We start from the raw sequence: 21,799 nt of genomic DNA on the forward strand, positions 1-21,799 counted from the left end.
AATAATGCGGTCATGAAAAAATGTGTCCATCATTTTAGAGGCTGCTGTTAAAAATTTGGCTCACATCAGGAAAAGCTCATTCCTAGCATAAAGGGGTTAATCAGCAAGTCTGTTCATGTTTAGCCTCTCCTTGGAATATGTGGCCCATTTCTGTTTATATTTTGCTATTCTGCTTACTCTTGGCTTCTTTCAGTTATATACCTGTTTGACTTAAGTGATAAACTTCATGGTCAGCCTGAACTGACACCAAGATGTAAGCAAGTGTGTGTGGGATATATGATACCATGCTAATTATAATTCTGAATTTGTCTGGATTTTGATGTTTAAGCCGGCAAAATCAACATGAGCAGACAGTAGCCTGATACTCAAGTACATGCCTGGCAAATACAGACCATGGAAAACAAAAATATGGGAATCTTCTGGAAGAGAAGGCAATGAAGCCAAGGTGTCTGTGCCAGAATCCTCATCTATGTATGCTTCAGAACAGGGGTAGGCAACCTTTCAGAAGCGGTGTGCCGAGTCTTCATTTATTTACTTTAATTTAAGGTTTCGCATGCCGGTAATACATTTTAACGTTTTTTAGAAGGTCTCTCTCTATAAGTCTATATATTATATAACTAAAATATTGTTGTATGTAAAGTAATCAAGGTTTTCAAAATATTTAAAAAGCTTCATTTAAAATTAAATTAAAATGCTGATCTTACGCCACCAGCCTGCCCAGCTCGCTGCCAGCCTGGCGTTCTGTTTACCTAGACCAGCAGCGAGCTGAATGGGGCCTGACCTCTAAAGCCCCCCACACCTCCAGAAGGGTGGGTGTGGAGGGCTTCAGAGGTCAGGGCAGAGGGCTGGGTGTGTGTGGAGATACAGGGCAGAAGGCTGGCGGTGTGGGGGGCTTCAGAGGTCAGGGCAGAGGGCTGGAGAGGTGTGTGGGGGGGTGCAGGGCAGAAGGCTGGGGGTGGTGCAGGGCAGAAGGCTGGGTGTTGGGGGGGGAGGACAGAGGGCTGGGGTGTGTGTGGAGGTGCAGGGCAGAAGGCTGGGTGTGGGGGGGGGTTCAGGGCAGAGGGCTGGGGTGCTCGGCTCATGGGGGTGCTCCCAGCTCCCTGCCCTCTGCCCTGAGCAGCTCATGGCAGGGGGCTGGAAGGGATATGTCCTGTTCCACTCCATGCCCCAAGGCCCGTCCCTACCTCTTCTCTGCCTCCTTTACCTGGGGCCAGCTTTAGCAAGGGGCTGCCACTCCTCCCCCTTCCCTTTGCAAGGGCCGGCGCAGGGAAGGAGAGGAGGAGGGGTAGGAAAGCAGGCTGCACCACGGCTGGGGGAAGGAGGGTGGGAGCTTGGCTGCTGCAGGACAGAGCTTCTGCCTCCTGCCCCAGCAGGGGAGAGCGGCGGGTGGGGGGGCTGAGTGCGGCTGGGGGTTGGAACCGCGGCAGGCAGCCACGTGCCATTCAAAATCGGCTCGCGTGCCGTGTTTGGCACGCATGCCGTAGGTTGCCGACCCCTGCTTTAGAAGCTAAATGAAAATATGCCCCTTGTTTGCATTGCTGCTTTTTTCATAAAATATCTAAGTTTGTGTAACTGGGAAGCCTCGGAGTTTGTGCCAGGTAGTGAAAGCAGCCAACGCAAACCGATCAATACAGCAATAATCAACATAATTCTTTTGTTAAATCTCCTGTATTTCACATTGTTGTTAGGCTTGGTGGCTTCCTTATTCTGTGGTGATAAGGTTAAAGTTATTGATTATCACTTTTGTTAAAAAAGTAGGAGTGAGTCAGCTGCATATTTTCAAACTGGACATTTCTGCTGGTACAGTATGAAACAAAATGTCATTTACATGTATGCGCTTCTCCATGGTTTCCCAGGTCTGCACTCACTGATGGTATTGGCCTTGTTCCCAATACTGTCTGAAGTAACATTGGTGGAGGCTCTCCAAGTAAGCCAGGTTTCTATAAAGAAGAACAAGTGGTATTGTAAATGACTACAGTCATCTTAGCTATTCCACAGGCTTTCACATACAGTTAATCTCTTCTACATATGCTAGATGGTTAAAGTTTTAATAGGCTAAAAAGTCCTATTTGTTTTAGAAAATAGTTAATAAAAAGGTACACAGGCAGATAACTGAAGTTAAAATGATGAACTTACACTGTTAGTTTGAATATTCTCAATTTTAATTAGTTGCTTCTGTGCCAGTTGTAGGTGGGAGAGGTTCTGTAGCAGTAAATTAGATGTATTCCCCAGAACAGAATTCTGCCAAATTGACACAAGAAGCATTAGTTAAAGAATACAAAAAAATTATACTTGTTGCAAGATTTCCGGCTGATGTGATATAGGCCAGATACTTTTAGCTTATGTCTATGTTTATCTGAAGTCAGTGACTTCCCCTCCATAAAACCAAATCCTTGCTTCATTTGCAATCAAAGCTTTCAGAAGATTCTGAATTCCTTTTATCCTTCCTTTCCTCCAGTTTGATTTTCTGGGTGATTTTTAGAGGATAAGTGTAGTTTATTGTATTGTGCTTTACAATGTTTTTATTTCTTACATGGCATCTGCTCCAAACATCTCACTACTTTATTAGGTTATGTTGGGATAATTAGGGGCTATTATATACTGCTTTACAGTCTCTAAACATTAATGCTACCTTCAGGAAAGGATACCTACACATATATGATTCTTCCCTTTCTCATTGGTAAGTATCCTACATAGAACACTATTCCCAGAACATTCATAACGTGGCTAGTTATTCAGGCTATGTTCACACTGTGGCTCAATGTTTTTTGAAATGGTTTTCATGCACAGTTACACTAAAACACTGTTGTAACACGGTTTTCATCCACAATCAAGACACTTAACAAACCATGTTGAGATGCCATACTAGAACTTGCCTTATTCTACAGTATGGTTTTTGGATTGCATGATGGTTTAAAAGAAATGGCTGTCCACACTGGAGCATCAAACAATGCTATACTTCAGGGGTTCTCAAACTGGGGGTTGGGACCCCTAAGGGGATTGTGAGGTTATTACATGAGGGGTTCGTGAGCAGTCAGCCTCCACCCCAAACCCCGCTTTGCTTCCAGCATTTATAATGTTGTTAAATATATAAACAAGTGTTTTTAATTTATAAGAGATGGGGAAGTCACACTCTTGCTATGTGAAAGGGGTCACCAGTACAAAAGTTTGAGAACCACTGCTATAATTTGTGCTAACTACATGACTGCTTGAAAACATTGAGTCAAACATAATTCTTGGAGAGCAAGAGGTTCTTGAACATGGTTTGCCAGCCAAAACATATGTTTGCTCCAGGTCTCTATAAACCTTTTTCTGTAGCACTCTGGCATTTAAAGAGCGCATTCTGTGAGGCAAGACTAGAAATATGGAATAAAAATTCCTCACTGTGTGAGTGCAGACAGATCACCACTAATGATTGAAAACTGAAGAAGCAGCTGAGCAGAGCAAGTAGGCCTTTGCATGCTTTATGGCTTTGCCAGAACTCTGCCTCACAAATGTTTCTAGACATTTATAGCCAGCACAGTTTGTGTCCCAATGTGACAAGGATGCAGATTCCTTAGGCACTAAACTCAGAACACGTAGAACACAGACATTCATGTCACAGAACAGTCCTCTGTGTTTTGGAAATTATTTACAATAATATCAACACACAAAACAAGGAATCTCTAAGAACCTGCAAAAACAGAACTCTGCAAAACAAACAAGGGCCAAATTTTGATTAACTGCATCAATATGTTTGTGTATTGAGTCCGCACTGCTGTCCTAAGCATCTCAAGTAGAAATGACCTGCAGCTGATGTTGCCAGTACATCTTTATTTTTTATTATTTTATTTGTATTTTCTGAGTTACATCAAGAAAGAAAATGTACTGATTAAATGACAAACTTTTAAGAAAATTGTTTGGCTGAATCTTCAAAACAGACTCTCTGGATTAATCACAGGAAGAGCTGTTAAACAGTTAGATCAGTCAGTTAACACATAACTCTAAATGTTCAAAATGTGTTATGGCGGCACATAATGTCTATCATTAAGAAATACCCAGAGTAGCTAAGTTAAAAAAAGTATTCAGTGATTCATCCAAACAACTGTTCAAATTCTCATCTGTCATGTCCTCCTAATTATCTATAATTTAATTATTCTATAAGCAATGCTTTGGTATCATACTTTTAAAAAGTGATTCCTCTCAATGTATCAGTTAACAAAATCTTGAACTGTCAATTTCACGCAGCAAAAACAACCTACGCAGGAAGGAATATAGAAATAAGCTGAACCAGTGTTCTTTTGACAAACCAACAAAAAGCTTAGAAAGTAACACAGCTTCTTTTCCTGTACATGATAACACTGAATTCCAAGAAAGAAAGAGTGACCAGATTCTCTGGCATTGAAGAGTACCCCAAAAAGATACAGAATAAGGGTAGACAAGTGCCAATGAAAGGAACCTAGATAATTAAATTACTGTCAGTAATTCAGCTTACTGGGCCAGGTTTAGAGATTAATTAAAAGCAGGAGCTCCCATGGAAGAATATTAAATGCGTGAGCCTATCCAAAGCAATAACACTAGCTTGTTTGGCTGTAGTATACTTAAGCCAAAAAGCAGTGGATCATCATCAGTCACACTGCAACTATGTACAACATGCCTCCTTCCAACTGTGATTAAAAAGCATTTATGTTGCCTTCCAAGGAAGGCACAAAATCTACAAAACCATAGAAAGAGCAGCAGTAACTAAATATATCAGAGGAAAAGGTCATATATATACACTTTAAAAATGCGAGCAAACAACACTCTTTGTGTTCAATAAACTTTACAACATGCAGCAAATGTATTTTATTCTATGGTGTGCTGCAGATCTAAACAACATGCCTAACATTAGAAAGGAATACATGCCTCTAGATAACGCATAACAGAAAAATGAGAGAAAGCAAAGTGTCTTTACTGTGAAGAAAATCTCTCCTATTTTAGTTCAATCTCTCTTAACAGACATGGAGCTATAGATCTTAAAAGTATAATAGAAATAGTAACGAATAAATAAGAATTGTTTTTATTTCGAGTAGGAATTTCAAAAGTACTGAATAGAGTAAGGAGCAAAAGCCTCATTTAAAAATCAATGGTATTAGAACTTCCTGACTTCTCTAGGTACTTTTGAAAACCCCACCCATATTTCCTAAGGGTAAAATTCACCCCTTGGCAGAGTCCACACTGTAGAAGCCCCTACAGTAGTCCTGATGTGGTAAGCAGAAGTGGAAACTGGGTGGCCTGTTGACCCAATAGATTGGTACAAAAGGGAGTACTGACTGTGGACAAAAGCTGTTACTCCAGCCCAGCCCTTGTCCCTGAGTTAGGGGGTAGATTTATCCCAAATCTCCCTACAAGATACCCCTATGAACTTTGGATTCTTTATATGAGCTTCCAGAATATCCCCTTTTTACTACTGTTGGGCTCATAGTGGTTTGGAAGTCATAGGAGCCTTATAATACACCACAAGAACTCTGAGAACACTTCAGTAATACACAGTTTTGGTTTATTTTTAGCTAAAAACTAACACCTCAAAATTATTATTGTTGTTATTGTTATCATTCATGTAGTACACTTTACAGGCTTTAAAAAGAAACACAATGACAACACACTTCCAGCCTTGAATCAGACTTATTTTCCAAAAAGGCTTTGTTCTTGAATGAGCTACTTACAAAATGAATCAATGGTCCTTGTTACTCAACCTGTTACTTGGAAACAGATGTTCTTTCTAGAAACGATAAGTTCTCTCTACCACAAAACAATCAGGTAACAGCGAATCAAAAATTCAGAAAAAATAAAATGGTAATTTGCATACAGACAGTAAGCACTCCTCAATTTTGATTAGTCAAATCTCATATCTTATTTAAAAAGTCTCTTGAAATTACTTTGTATTTAATATATACTATATAAAGTCATTTTAACAAAAACATTTGATTTTAGTTGTCAATTCTTGAGATCTGTTACAACATTTTAATGCAAAATACTGCTTAAATACATAAATTGATATAAATTTTTTCACACTGATAAACATACCTGGTGTACTTTATTCAAATGGAAAAATCCTGGACTGACTGCTGTATTTATAAGATGAGGTAAACCAGCAGATACTCCAAGAACTGCTGGAGAAAACACAAGATAGGATCCTTGAAAAATTTATAGAGCTTTTAAAAGTTAGGCAAAGAATGATTTTTAACAATTACATACACTTTACATATTTGCCTTTTTCTAAATATTTCTATAGGATTTAACATTTAATTAACTGACTAAAAATCAGGACAGTGAACCCTTTTAATACACATCTGGCTGAAGCTTATTATGCAGAGAGACTCTTATCCTGCAGGTTTCAAAGTAGCAGCCGTGTTAGTCTGTATCCGCAAAGAGAACAGGAGTACTTGTGGCACCTTAGAGACTAACACATTTATTAGAGCATAAGCTTTCGTGGGTTACTGCCCACTTCTTCGGATGCATATGCACAAAAGCTTATGCTCTAATAAATTTGTTAGTCTCTAAGGTGCCACAAGTACTCCTGTTCTTATCCTGCAATTAATAGCACATAGGAAAACGGCTATGTCTACTGGGAGCCCCACTGAAGTCAACAGGGTTCCTCAAAGGTGCACAGGTCTTCTCGTTCACTCTAAACTGCAGGATTGGGGCCTTAGTTCAAGTGCTTCGATAGATACATAGTCATTGGACATACAATTTCTGTGTAGTCAATTATAAACAGGTAATAATTTAACATGTCATCAATGGGCCCTTAGAAGTGAATGGCAAAACTCCCCTTGACTTCAGTGGGAGCACGACCAGAGTTTATATTAGGGACAGTCACACTAGACAGAAACTGAGTTTAAATAAAGACTAAATTCAGATTCCTCAGCAGTGCTGCTTGCCATTTTACAATACTACAGAGTGCTCACAGTAACAGAAAGAGCCTCAGAAGTCTGAGGTAACAAATGATTATAGGCAATAAAAACATGGGGAATTTTTGGAAATTAAAAGATGAAAGTTACAAACAAAATTGTGAGATTTTAAAAAGAATTCAGGAGACAGTGTTAAAAATACGGTGAAGTTTGTAGTTTCGTGGTTAGAGCAGGGACTGGGTTATTGTTCTTATTTCATACATTTGTGGTTGCACCCATAACCTGCTGGGAGCTTTCTAAATATTCAAGCAGGGACAATCCCTGCTCCAAGGATCTCACAATCTGAAGACAGACAGACAAGCAGAGAGACGTTAAAGGAAGGGAAACAGCATTAGGAAAGTTACACACAAGTAAACTCTATTCACTCTGGAAGCAGCATGGGAGAAACAAGCCGTTAAGCGGCACTTAGATGTGGAGAGGGTAAGAATATTACATGTAGGTTCTATTCCTGGCTCTGCCACTGACTTCCTGTTGGACTCTGGGTGAGTTGCTTACCTTCCCATGACTCAGTTTGCCCATTTTTGCAATGAGTAATACAGTAATAACCATAGGCGTGTCCTGAGAGTGCTTTGGTCAAGTTATGAAGTGCAAAGAATTATCAAAGGATTGCATAAATAGCAGCTTATACCATCAATCTATGCGGTTCCGTCCCTTTAAATTGTGCTTCTGTGCTCCCTTAAAGAGTCTCACTTCGCTGCTGTTCTCCCTGGAGTGGTCCCCATCCAATGAGATCATGCCCTTTCTGCAGAGACCCACGGTGTACTTCCACACGCTCAGTTGTTCTTACACATCCCCTCCATACAGACTTCTTTCAGGTGGAGTTATGGAAATAAAAGTGATTGCACAAAAACGGGCCCCTCCTTACTAAACAGATTTGCTGCTTTATGTATTCAGGGTCACATATGCTTCCTTTAGTAAGTAAAATACTTTATCGCCCCTTTTAGCACTGCAGAGACAATGCAGCTAAGATTCTTTTTAGCCTTACCAACAGAATTATTAAGAAAATTGATTACAAAATCTTTAGTATGGGTCATGATGTACACGTCAGACAGAATCCAGCTTCCCATAGTGAGTCTGCAAGGCTGTCACAATTTGAAAAGCCATCCTTTTAAATGTAACTTGAGCAAATTTAATACAGAAGCCAGTGTGAGGCAAATATAAAACTATAGTGACATTTTTACAGCCAACCTTCTGAAAACAACCACACTCAAAGCTGTCTTGCACTTCCCCATCTTCACAGATACCTCTTAATGCATTACTGCTCTCTCATAAAAAGCCACATATACACTTATTCACAACTACAGAGAGCCACACATGTGCTCCTTGAAATACAGGTAAAATTCTGATTATCCAAACTCAATTATGCAAAATTCAGAAATGCCACCAAGAGTGGAATTTTGTTTTTCCCAAAAATCTCCATTTTCTGAATTTCCAGGAACCATTGAAAAATTAAGGTTCATCTGCACAGAGGGCAAGATACTCATCTCCATTCTGGCCATGTTATGACAGGTAAAAGGGCTGAAGCAATGTAAAAGGATCCTAAAAGCCCTTTATCCAGCAGCAAGAGGACTGTCCCCAAGCAGGAATTGATGAAGAAAGCCATAGGCTGCCTCCCAAAGACCCACTCATAGGAGGTGTGCACTATGGAGCCGTCCCGGAAGCAGGAGAGTTGTGCTGGGTACAGGCCCACAGCACACAGTACTGTGGCCCACAGAGCAGCCCAGGGAAGCTTTTCTAACTTGAGGTATGTCTACACTGCAAAAAAAGGTGTGTTTTAACCCAAGTTAGTGAACACAGGTTAACTAACCTCAGTTAAGAACATGTTTTTTTTGCAGTGTAGACATACCCATAGAGAGGCCCTGAGGGCTGTCTAAGTTAAACTAGGGGCCTCTCCATCCCCCAGAGCAACCCAGGATTGGAAGGGTGCGAAAGTGGCTTAAAGCCACCTCATCCTCATCCCTCCCAACTGTCTTAAAGGCACTGCATAGATTCTCACCCACACCCATAATATTTATAGCACAGCCATTCATTCTTTAGGCAGGTCTATGCTACAGCCTAAGCTGATATAACTTACGTCGCTCAGGGGTGTGAACCCCCCTACTCCCCAAGTGACACAAGGTTTACACTGTCCACATCAGCGCTATGTCGGCGGGAGACGCGCTTCCACTTCTCGCCCAAGTGGAATGATTATGCCGACGGGAGAGTGCTCTCTCACTGGTGAAGACGTGCTGCAGCTGCGCCGATGTAGTGCTGTAGTGTAGACTTGCCCTGAGTCTTCCCTCACTGATCTCTTCAGACTGATTGTTCCCATTCTTATTGCTAACACTTTCATTCTTTGAAACATGATACGTTACTTTTAATTTATTGTCCATTCAAATTAGAAGGAAAGTTCCTTTGGAAGAAGGACATTGTTTAACAGCGTGCTTGTAAAATATATACATCTATGGTAACATACAAGAAAGAAATAATTTTAAAATGGTATGAACTAGAGAGGGACTTGAGTTGCAAGTTCAGATCTGGAACCAGATCCCCAAAGTCTGAGGGTGTTTGGATGAAAGGTTTTGTTTTATACCAATTTCTAATATAAATATACATAGATTGCAGAGTTAGCATGAGGTTGTTTACAAGGAGCAATGATATTTAAATTCACTGTTTGCAGTGGTATAGCCATGTTGGTCCCAAGATATGAGAGACACAAAGCAGGTGAGGTAATATCTTTTATTGGAGCAACTTCTGTTGCTGAGAGAGACACGCTTTTGAGCTACACCTCTACAGAGGTATTAATTGCCCACTTCATCAGGAATGGTGTCTTGCAATGTGTTAAATCCTAATGCTTCACAATCTTTTCTACCTTGTATTTAGCTGTGACACTCTGATTACCTCTCCCAGACCTGAAGAAGAGCCCTATAGCTTGAAAACTTGTCTCTTTGACCAACAGAAGTTGGTCTAATAAAAGACATTACCTCACCCAGTTTGTGTCTCATTTAAATTAACTGTCATGAGAGTTTGTTGTCCATTTGTTTTCTGTCACTTTTGTGAAGAGGACTATCTTGAGCAATTATAAACATATGTATTTTAAAAGGTTGCTCCTGATTTTTTTTTTTTAAGCTAAAGCTTGTATCACTAACCACACGGAATTATTTTCTTATTTATCTATTTTTAAAAAGGCTTACCACGTTTACGAGCACGTCTACACAACTGGGGCTGCAGTAACATTTGTAACATGGCTGGGTTATTTAAACTCTTCATAATCTGCACTGGATTTGGTTCTGGAAGCAATCCCTTTCTATTGTTTCTCATCTGGAATTAATAGAAATACAGAAACATTACACTCAGGATTAAACAAAAGCATATTCTGTTGCCATGACTACCTCAAACAAATTTGCTAGTGCAAACCCTTTATTTATAAAACAAATAGGTTTAGATCCAGAGCTGGATATTATTTCCTTGATCTCCATGTGTCACACACCAGAGTTCAAAGATCAGTGTTCCTGCAATTTCCTTTCACCAAATATATGTAATTAACCCTTTCACTGTAAAGCTCATTAGTAACATATTCCAGCATTTCCTTTACACTGAAATTATCATGGTTGCTGCATTTTTCTCCTTCCCCTTTAGGTTTCTAGATAGGAAACAATAAGAAAAGTATAAAACTAACAGGCATAACAGCACCTCAATATTCTCATTACTTCTCTCTCAACCTTTTAAACCAGGGGTTCTTAAACTTCACTGCACCACGACTCCCTTCTGACAACAAAAATTATTACACGACCCCAGGAGGGGGAACCGAAGCCTGACCCCAGCTGCCCCAGGTGGCAGGGCCAAAGCCTGAGCCCCACTGTCCCAGGCGGTGGGAGAGAAGGGGGAAAACCAAAGCTCAAGGGCTTCAGCCCCAGGAAGGGGGCCTGTAACCTGAGCCCTGAGTCAACAAATCTGAGTCAGTCCTGACCCACAGTTTGAGAACCGCTGTTTTAAACCATTCATTCACAGACTGAAATTATAATGTAATGTTTGTAGGATCAAAAAGGTTTCAAATTCATGTTCTCTTCATGTAAATATTTCAGTATGAAATAGAAGCTCAAAAAATGTGCCCCACAGCAACCCCTGCCCCCAACTTGTCACCCTACCCCCTCACAACACAAAACACACACACTCGGCAGTTTTTTTCCTGGACAACACACATTTTCCCCACAACTCTGGAAAGGGAAAGGAGATGTAGTCCACCGTTAAGACCAATAAAATATGCCATCTTTAATAACACTAAACTCAGCTGCTCTTCTACAGAGTTGAGGTGAATAACTCTATAGAAAAGCAGCTGAGTTTACTCAGAGCTACCCAAAGTAATGAGAATATTCTGCTACAACCTTCAAGACAGCTTCATGTACCACTTACCTTCACATCCAATTTTCTAAGAAATAATTTGATATGACATGCAGGGCATAAAAGCTTCATTCTACACCAAGCATGAAACAAAGTCATTCCCACTACCCTGACATTTATTTTTAAATTACATTTACTTGTCTCATTTTAAACCGACCTATAGCTGTTAAAAAGCACTCTCTCTTGGGGTACGTCTTCACTACCCACCGTATCGGCGGGTAGCAATCGATTTATCCGGGATCGATATATCACGTCTCGTTAAGACGCGATATATCGATCCCCGAACGCGCTCACCGTCGACTCCGGAACTCCATCAGAGCGAGCGGCAGTAGCGCAGTCAACGGGGGAGCCGCGGCCATCCGTCCCGCGCCGTCTGGACCCCAGGTAATTCGATCCAAGATACTTCGACTTCAGCTACGCTATTCACGTAGCTGAAGTTGCGTATCTTGAATCGATCCCCCCGCCCCCCAGTGTAGACCAGCCCTTAGTTTAGTTTTGAACTGAAACAATCTCTTACCCCTGATCCCTGCTGTTCATGTCCTTGTCTTAACTAGGAAGAAGGTTGAGTTTGCCGGCTAGCTAACATGAGCTAGCCAACTCCAACCTAAACTCAACCACTTTTCTTGTGTAGATACAGAGTAACACTTTGAACAGACTGAGTTATAACCTAAGCTCTTGGTTAGAGAAACTATCTTTTCATTTGTAAACAGAGCAATTTTGATGTGTAGTCACTGTGAGGAAATAAACATGGAACTCCACAATGTCATTTTACAGAGTCACTTGTCAGAACAGAACTACAATTAACATTTCACTGAGCCGAATAGCTTTCTTCTGTTCAAAAAAGAATTTTCACTTGGCTGAGTAATAATCTTATTAAAATACTAAGCTGATTATAAAAGCACTTATGGGATTCTCTTCCAATGGATTTTATAAATTCTTATATATGTACAACATATAATATAAACATTTAAAGTGTTTTCTCTTTGAAAATGGAAGGTCTCTTACCATACGTTGTGCTGCTATAAATGCAGCTAATGTGCTTCGTCCTGGTGCTCCAGGTGCACAGTACGATACCTGGACTCTCTTTCCTCTGATAGTCATACCATCTGTGACTTCTTGCACTTCCTCAGCCTGCTCTGCAGTCTCATACTCAATCACTGCAAAGCCACCAATATAACAGCCTTCGTCCTCAGCAAACTGAAATGGCATTTCACAGTACACTGAACACATTACAAACATTCAGCAATTATTTTAAAGCATTTTCCTCTCTCCCTGCATTGAGCATGAATTACCTGTGCAAAATCTTTAACATTCCTAAGACAAAACTACCTTTTAATAGCATACCTAGGAGGTACACATTCCTGTCTCATGTATGTTAAATATAATATGTAAATAATATTTTGCAGATGATTACCATGTTGTACCTACTTGACTCTCCATTGCCTTTACAGCTAATCTCATGAAGAACCTCAGCTATGAAATATATTTGACTGTTATTTTATAGAGTATAAAGATACAGAATGAAATTTTGAATGTAAAGTTTTAGCACATCTCTATTTTTATATTCACTTTTATTTTCCATGGTAAGAAAATTATAATTTCTTTGATATTTGGTTTAAACAGACTTTTAAGAACTACGGATTAGTTGGTTTGCAAGGCCACATGAAAAACAGAAGTATGGAAGCTAATGAAAGAACACATAACAATGCAGATTACTGAGATCTCATGCATTTTTTTGAGAGAATGGAGGTTGTGGTTGAATAGTGCTCAAGAAAATGTACCAGATCCATCAATCTATCTGCTATCTGCTTAGTATACCTAAGAGGATTAGAAAAAGGCAGGGATTACTTGTTTGACACTGTTTCATCCTTAGTTCATAGTGTTTTACATCAGAGTTAATGGATTTTTTTTTTTAAAAGAGAAAAGTTGAAATTGCACCATATCCTTAGGCAGAAGTGTCCATTCCAAAAATGACTGGAATTGATCTAAGAGACACAAGGTAGGTGAGGATATCTTTTATTGGACCGACTTCTGTTGGTGAGAGAGACAAGTTTTCCAGCCAAACAGAGCTCTTCCACAGGTCTGGGAAAGGTACTTCCAGTATCACAGCAAAATGCAAGTTGGAACAGACTGCTTAGCATAAGTAGTTATCACTAGTTTAGCATAAGTAGTTGTGGAGAAAATGGATAAGGAAAAGTTATTTACTTAGTCCCATAATACAAGAGCTAGGGGTCACCAAATGAAATTAATAGGCAGCAGGTTTAAAACAAATAAAAGGAAGTTCTTCACGCAGCGCACAGTCAACTTGTGGAACTCCTTACCTGAGGAGGTTGTGAAGGCTAGGACTGTAACAGCGTTTAAAAGAGAACTGGATAAATTCATGGTGGTTAAGTCCATTAATGGCTATTAGCCAGGATGGGTAAGGAATGTTGTCCCTAGCCTCTGTTTGTCAGAGGGTGGAGATGGATGGCAGGAGAGAGATCACTTGATCATTGCCTGTTAGGTTCACTCCCTCTGTGGCACCTGGCATTGGCCACTGTCGGTAGACAGGATACTGGGCTAGATGGACCTTTGGTCTGACCTGGTATGGCCGTTCTTATGTTCTTATATACATATTGTAAAGGACCATTCAAGGTACAGTGGCAGTCACAGGACAAAAAGAGGTGGGTTACAAATTGTTGTAATAAGATAAATCCAGAGTCCGGAAGTTGGTCCAATAAAAGGTATTACCTCACCCACCTTTTCTCTCTAATATCCTGGGACTGACATGGCTACAACTACACTTAATACAACAATGAAATTGATATAAAGTTATATCAATATATATAGATGAGAGTCCTGATGTGGAAAAGGGACAGCCCCCTTTAAATCTGATTAGAAAAACAACATCTAATTCTCAGCTGTTTAGTCTTGAAAGTAATAAGGCCTATAACAGGAATTTGTTTACAGCCTCTTCATGATTCTGAAGTAGAGGAAGACAGGTTAGCACTAACAGCTTCTATATAGCATCTTAGAATTAACCTTCAAAAACTCTTATAAGAGGTCTGGGAAAATTCAAGGACTCATCTACGATGGGTTTGATTTTACACCAAGGTAGCTGCACCAGTACAAACCATTAGTATAGATATGCTGTACTTTAGTAAAAAATGGCTTACACCAATGCAGCTTACTTTGGCTTCAAACCTGGGCAAAGAAAACTGCTTCAACCTGCAAAGATGCAGCTGCCAGTATTTGTGTAAATATATAAGGAAATTAAACTTTCCAAATAAGAAAATGCTTAAGAAAAATCCCTCAAAACTAAACACCAGTGAATACTTTCTAGGGAAAACTGAAAGGTGAAGCAGAAAAAGATAGGGCAGTTGCCTTGTTCTCTCTAATGCAAGCAAAAAAGTGGTTAGATAATAACATTTTTGTAGGTGAACACACAGGGAACATAGGTATTTTTAGGAAATGTGTATAAACATCTGGAATCAGCTTTTACTGAAATAACAATCTGTATTTCCAACACATAAGGAGGCAATGGAGAAAGAATGCCTTAAAGAAGAGTAAAGATAAGGATAAAAGGAAAGAAATACAGAAAAAGAAAAGAGTTCCCAAGCAGAATTCTCCACTGTCTTCAAGACACATTAGATTTACATGATGAAATATGTCAGTTAGTAGCAGAACTAATATATCCCTGAAGAGGGGTAATACACGACTATGTAAAAGAAGCCATAGTAAAAGAAATCAGGATTCTTTCTCAGATACACCTCTTCTTAGCCAAAATTCAGAACTAGTGTTCCATCCTTATTCTCCTTTTACACTGTCAACCATGCTCCTCTTGAAATTTTCTCCTCCTTTGGCTTTGCTGATTTCGTCCTCTCCGGATTCTCTGAGCACCTCTTTAATTGCTCCTTCAGCATGTCCTTTGGATAATCTTCCTCATCCCCCCTCTAACTTTCTGTGGGGGTTTCATAGGGCTCCATCCTTAGTTTCCTTCTCTATACACACCTTATATATGGGTAATCTCATCTGCAAACACAAATTCAATTACCATCTCTACGCTGACTACTCACAGCTCTACCTCTTTAATCCAGACCTGTCTCCTTCTGTTCAAACTAAAATTTCACCCTCTCTCTAACATCTCCTTGTGGATGTCTAGTCATCAGCTCAAGCTCAACATGGTAAAACAGAGCTTTTAATCTTCTCCCCCAATCCCCACTACCTCCTTTCTTAATCACTGTGGACAACATTGCCATCCTGCCTGTCACTCACACCCGTAATCTGCCACATGGACCTTTCTCTAGGACCTCACATCCAGGCTGTCTAAAACTTGCCATTTCTTTCTGCATCAAATCTCTAAGACATGGCCTGTCCTGTCCATTCACACAACTAAAACTCTTATCCAGGCTCTCATCATCGCGTCTCAACATCCTTCTCTCTGACCTTGACAAATGCAATCTTGCCCCTCTAATATCCATTCCAAATGCTGCTGCAAAGCTCATTTTCCTAGCCCGTCACTTTGACTGTGTCCTCCTCTCTGCATTCTTCCTTTGGGGTCCTCCTTCCCTATTGTATCAAACGTAAGCTACCTCTCTTCACTTCAAGGCCCTTAATGGCCAACCCCTTCCCTAGCTATCATCTCCGGGCTTGTCTATGGTCTATGGGAGTGTAAACGGTAGAGGGCACCAAAGCAATGCCTCTATCTGCCCTGTATAGATGAGGTTGGAGCGAACTAAAAGGTTCGCATTAACATCTTTCCCCCTGTTTGAAAGAGGACTACGTTAATTCAAGCTATGACCTTTTAGTTCGTGCCAGCAGTGTCCCCACAGGGCAGTTAGAGCACAAAACTTTGATGTGTGATTAAAGGTGCAAGAAAAATTCACTTTTTAACTACCTCAAACTGCATAGTTAACATGGTTTTATAGAAAATAAGTCTTGTCAAACAAACCTGATTTCATTCTTTCATAAGATTACAAGTTTGATTGATAAAGGCAACTGCGCAGATGTAACTTACTTCACTTTTGTAAGACATTTGACTTAGTACTGCATGACATTCTGATTAAAAAATTAGCATTATACAATATCATCAGAGCACAAATTAAATGGATTAAGAACTGGTTAACTAACAGATCTCAAAAAGTAGGTGTCCATGAGGAATCATCATTGAATGGTGGTGTTTCTATTGGCATTCTGCAGGGATTGGTCCTAGGTTCAATATTGTTGAACACTTCCAACAATGATCAGGAAGTAAATATATAATCACTAATGAGAAAATTTGCAGATGACACAAAGACTGGTGGAATGGTAAATGAAGATGAAGATAAGGCAGTCAGGCAGAGCTATCTAGATTGCTCAGCAACCAGAAGTCATTCAAACAAAATACAGCCAAATGCAAAATTACAGAACTAGGAACAAGGAATGCAGGCCATATCTACAGAACCAAGCACCATATCCTGGAAAGCAGTGACTCCGAAAAGGATTCAGGGGTAATAGAGGACAAGTAATTGAACATGAGCTCCCATTGTGATGACATGGCAAAGAGAGCTAATGTGATCTTTGAAGGTCTAAACGGGATCAGTGATTACGAGTAGGGAGGTGATTTTTCCTCTGTATACAGCATTGGTGAGACCGGTACTGAAACACTGCCAGAGGATTCAGGGGGCCTGGGGTCTTCGGCGGCAGGGGTCCCCCGCTGCCGAATTGCCGCCAAAGACCTGGCACTTAGGCGGCGGGTCCCAGGGCGGAAGGACCCCCCGCCACGGGTCTTCAGGGCACTTCGGCGGCGGGTCCCGGGGCGGAAGGACCCCCCGCCGCCGAAGACCCAGAGCGGAAGAACTCTCATGGGGACCCCTGCGGGGCCCGGGGCAAATTGCCCCACTTGCCGCCCCCCTACCCCGGGCAGCCCTGAACACCGTGTATAGCTCTGTCCACATTTTAAAACCGATATTGAAAAATTGGACAGGGTGCAAAAAAGAGCCACAAAAATTATCCTAGAGCGGGAGACTTAATAACTCTCTCTCTTTAGCTTATCAAAAAGAAGAGTGAGAAGTGAATTGATTACAGCGTACCAGAACCTTCACATGGAGAAAAACAGCAGGTACTAAAGGGTCTTTAATCTACTGAGAAAAGCAAAAGAAGAACCAATGGCTGGAAGCTGAAACCAAACAAATTCATATTAGAAGTTAGGTACAATTTTTTAACAGTGATAGTGATGAACCACTGGAGCAAACTACCAAGGAAAGCGATGGATTCTCCATCTCTTGATGTCTTCAAATCAAGACTGGATGCCTTTAGCCAAACACAAGTTATTGGGCTCAAAACAGAGGAACTGGGTGAAATGTAATGGCCTTTGATATATAGGAGGTGAGACTAGATGCTTTAATGCTCCCTTCTATCTTTATACTCTAGGAATCATTCTACCCACTAAGAATCCATCACCACCAAGAATACTAAAAATCCAAATCTTTGAGCAGCTTTCCAAGAGGTATTTAAAAATAAACAAACACCCACAACCACCCATGACTTCAATAAAAGGTTTCATTCTGTTTCCCCTCCTAGTTACACTGGTCTGAGGCGCTTAATAAACGTTAGGTCATGGACCACTGACCAGTTTAGGGTCCAATATCTTGGCAGCCATCAGTGCTAGGAAGAAAGCCTTTATACAATTGGAGAGCTGTAAGACTCACTTTTCCAATAGATATAGCACTTACTTCTTGTGCTGGCACATCAGAAATTATTAGATCCTGAACATGTAACTTTATGACTTATGGAAAAACTATTTTAGAGGTTTCTAAGCTGTAGTAAATGTATTTTAATCTCTCTAAGTGCTCTATAGTTAGACTCAAGATATTAATAAACTGGATTTATGATTGAGGAATACAAAAAATATTACCAATAAGAATTATTTACAAAGTTCTTTAAAACATTGCTGAAATAATGCTTCCATAAAATACATGGAGAAGGAATGTATAATAAACGTTTTATTGGCACTCAGCTGGGATGACCTCCTGCATAACTCCCCAGTGACTTATGCTGGTTATTCCAAACACATGGCAATAAAACATTTATACCACATCATATATTATGATGTATATGTGACGTGTCATTCCACATTCTTTATGAAAATATGCTTATGATATGAATATGACATAACTGAGATATACTTTATGCAAGATGGCTCATGTGAGATCATTGGAAAGGTTATGATTTACTGAATATGATTATCCTATTTGTATGCATGTATCATTTCTGCATCTGAAATTAGGAATATTGACTCTGTATCTATATTTCAACTATGTTACTTTGGGTGACGCCCTCTGCTAACACTTAAGGTACATTAATGAAAAAGCTGATGGCCCATCAGCAAGAGACAATGGACTGTAAAAGAGCTTAGTCTTCCTGTGAATCTGTGGGTCAGCCTGTGAAGAATAGCTACAGGAGCCCTACAGAGGCATCTGACCATGTCACCTGATACTGGAAGCCATCTTGAATTCTGTACTTTTCCACAAGAAGCTGGGGGTGGGGGAGGGAAATGTCAAACTAGGAAACAAAGGACTCACGGCTTATGCAAATCCTATTTAAGGGTAGGAAGTGAGATAATCCAGGAGGTCAGTTCTACCCTGCTACCTCACCCAAGATAATTACTGGAAACAATTAAGACTGAACTGGGGGAAAGAACTGGGCCCTGGCTGGAAGGGCGTCTGTGAAAAAGATTATTAGAACCATATTTAGGGTGAGAACTTGCATGTAACTGGTTTCTTCAGTGTATTAAGCTTAGTTTGCGTGCTCTATTTTGTTTTCTTAGTAATCTGCCTTGTTCTGTCTGCTACCTCCTTAACTATTTAAAATACACCTGTTATAGTTAATACATTTATTTCTGGTTACAATATAACCCAGTTTATGTGATTTCTAATGGGGGGGGCGATAAGTTGTGTACCCCCTCCTTCACATAGAGGGAAGAGGCGAATTTCATATAATTTGGGGTTTGTACTCCAAGTGGGGGTGGACATCTGGGTGCTGTGGCAAGCCCCTTAAGCTGAGTCTTCCCAGAGTGGATCTGTGTCTCTCTCTGTGCAGCTGGGTGTGGCCCTGCCTGTGTGCTTGGCTGGAAATGCTGGGGAGCCTAACCCAGCAAGGCCAGGTAAAGGGACCCAGGCTGGCAGAATAGTCTGACTCAGTGGCGTCCCAGCACACCAGTGACACCCCAGGGGGTTTAGCCCATCACAGTATACACATAATCACCCACTAGGTTTCCCAAATTAAGCCACTCACTAGTCTAGTTACATAAAAAGCAAAGCAATGGGTAGGCATGCAATAAAATACGTAAACACAAAGCTATATACATCTCCATATTCAGCTTCCAAAAGACACCAATTCATAGGAGACCTACCTGGCAGAACACAGGTTTATACTTAAATGAGAACATTTGCATCAGTTCCTCTGAATCAGTGTAGTCATTGGGGAGTTTATCTACACAAAGGCACTTAGAATGAACAAGCTCGGTAGTCAACTGATTAACATCCATCCACTGTGCAAAGAGGATGTTTTCACCTAATTGCTTCCCCAGGAGTTCCATTCTAGCCTTTGCAGCAGGATCCTTTTTCATGTATTCCACAAACCCGTAGCCCTTGGAATGGCCAGTAACTTCATTATAGACCAAAAAACATCTCTCAACATTGCCATATGCACACACTAGTTCCTCAAACTGTTGTAATGAAAATGAGGTGGGCAAATTGGTAACGCATAGCAAAGCATCTGTTGGTTGGAGCTGCACTGATATTTCTTTTCCACGAAGAGAATACTGGTGAAACATCCGGATTGCGTTTTGAGCCTGCTCTCCATTCTGCAGAGTAACAAACGCTGTAAGAGAACAAAGAAAGTTGGTGGAAGAAACAAGCTCTCAAGCTTACACAATGCTCTTCTTCAGGTCTGATGGGGATGACAGACTTAAAGGTGCACATTTCTGAGTCTTTAGAGGCAGAGGCAAAGATGCAGACAATTCAGATCTGCACATTAAATTGCCATTTAAAATATGGATGCTAAATTCACCAAACTACAGTAACCACCGTTATTAATACTGACGCTTGAATTCAAAGTGGCATAGTTATTAAAATGAGTTGGTCCATTATGACAATGTATAAATCACCATTTTTCTAGGCCAGTGGTTCTCAACCAGGGGCACATAGATGTCTTCCAGGGGTACATCAACTCAGCTAGGTATTTGCCTAGTTTTACATCAGGCTACATAAAAAGCACTAGCGAAGTTAGTAAAAAGTAAAATTTCATACAGACAATGACTTGTTTATACTGCTTTATATACTATACAATGTAAGTACAATATTTCTATTCCAATTGATCTATGACAAAAATGTGAAAGTAAGCAATTTTTCAGTAACAGTGTGCTGTGACACTTTTGTATTTTTATGTCTGATTTTGTAAGCAAGTAGTTTTTAAGTGAGGTGTAACTTGGGGGTAACGCAACACAAATCAAACTCCTGAAAGGGAGTACTGTAGTCTGGAAAGGTTGAGAGCCACTGTTCTAGGCCACTTTTTGAGTTAGGAGGAAAAGGAAAGTGCCATATATCAGTGTTGTCTCTAAAATTACTCTTCAATGCACAACATATGACACTACACATGCCTGTTTATCCAAACTTTTAGCCACCAATCTTTTGGCATATATTGTTCTTGCTGTGAATACTGTTTTTATGTCCTGTAGCACTTCAGAATGTGAGTTTTCCATAATGAACTTAATCAAAACAAACCCACACAGCAAGGCACATCGAAGACCTGCTGCAGATACAGCTGAATTGCTCAAGTGTAGATGCTTTCCAGGCCCACAAAGCTATTGTTTAATGGAGAACAGAATATATTCATGGACACAGTCAGACTGAGCACTCAAAGGCATGATCAGATCTAGATTTCAGATTTAATGGGCATTTTGGATAATATCTCAGTATGCAAATTTTTGTTTGAATTTAAAATGAAGTGTGACAATCTCAGAAAAACAGCTAGTGGTATATTAATTTGTGTTAAAGGGAGGGCTAAGAGTAAACATAAGACTAGTGAGATTGACACTAAAAACGAGAATAAAAATGAGAATCTCTGCCACAGTGGTCCAAAGGCAAAAATAGATAAATGTCTTTAGGCAATCACAGCAGAAACAATATCTGTTTTTATTTGTATGAGACCACAACCTGAAAACTGGGACAACCATGTTTTCTTATCATACAACAACATTTAAGGTCTCAGCTGCCAAACAACAAGGAATGAGGATTCTTCTTCCCCAGTCTTTATTTATCTCATCTGTAAGAAGAGTTTTAAGGACCAAAAAAAAAAAAAAAAAAAAAAAGCCGTATTATTTGCTATTCTGAAGTTTAAATAGCATGGAATTCACTGCTATAAATCATATGTTCCATTGCTGTTACTTAGAGAACATTTTTTTCACAGCAGTATTGGCAACACTCTCTCTTCTAATGAATTATCATACTGCAGCTTTGGGCAAATTTGTT

The 21,799-nt window shown here is 40.2% G+C and overlaps 1 protein-coding gene across 3 annotated transcripts in view; it reads right to left on the bottom strand.

Annotated features, from left to right (window-relative positions):
* The window catches only part of RAVER2 (ribonucleoprotein, PTB binding 2), a 65,568-nt gene that overhangs the window by 15,314 nt on the left and 28,455 nt on the right, over window positions 1–21,799 (bottom strand). For 2 of the 3 annotated variants that reach the window (XM_054037568.1, XM_054037566.1), the window contains exons 3-8: window positions 19,681–20,150; window positions 12,315–12,506; window positions 10,103–10,229; window positions 6,046–6,131; window positions 2,137–2,241; window positions 1,829–1,940 (exon numbers count right to left, since the gene is read on the bottom strand). In XM_054037568.1, coding sequence (XP_053893543.1) covers window positions 1,829–1,940; window positions 2,137–2,241; window positions 6,046–6,131; window positions 10,103–10,229; window positions 12,315–12,506; window positions 19,681–20,150 — 1,092 coding nt within the window. The remainder of the gene's footprint in view (window positions 1–1,828; window positions 1,941–2,136; window positions 2,242–6,045; window positions 6,132–10,102; window positions 10,230–12,314; window positions 12,507–19,680; window positions 20,151–21,799) is intronic. The other variant, XM_054037567.1, reaches the window with a different exon arrangement.

This window comes from Malaclemys terrapin, chromosome 8, assembly GCF_027887155.1.
Source record: "Malaclemys terrapin pileata isolate rMalTer1 chromosome 8, rMalTer1.hap1, whole genome shotgun sequence".
Lineage (NCBI taxonomy): Eukaryota > Metazoa > Chordata > Testudines > Emydidae > Malaclemys > Malaclemys terrapin.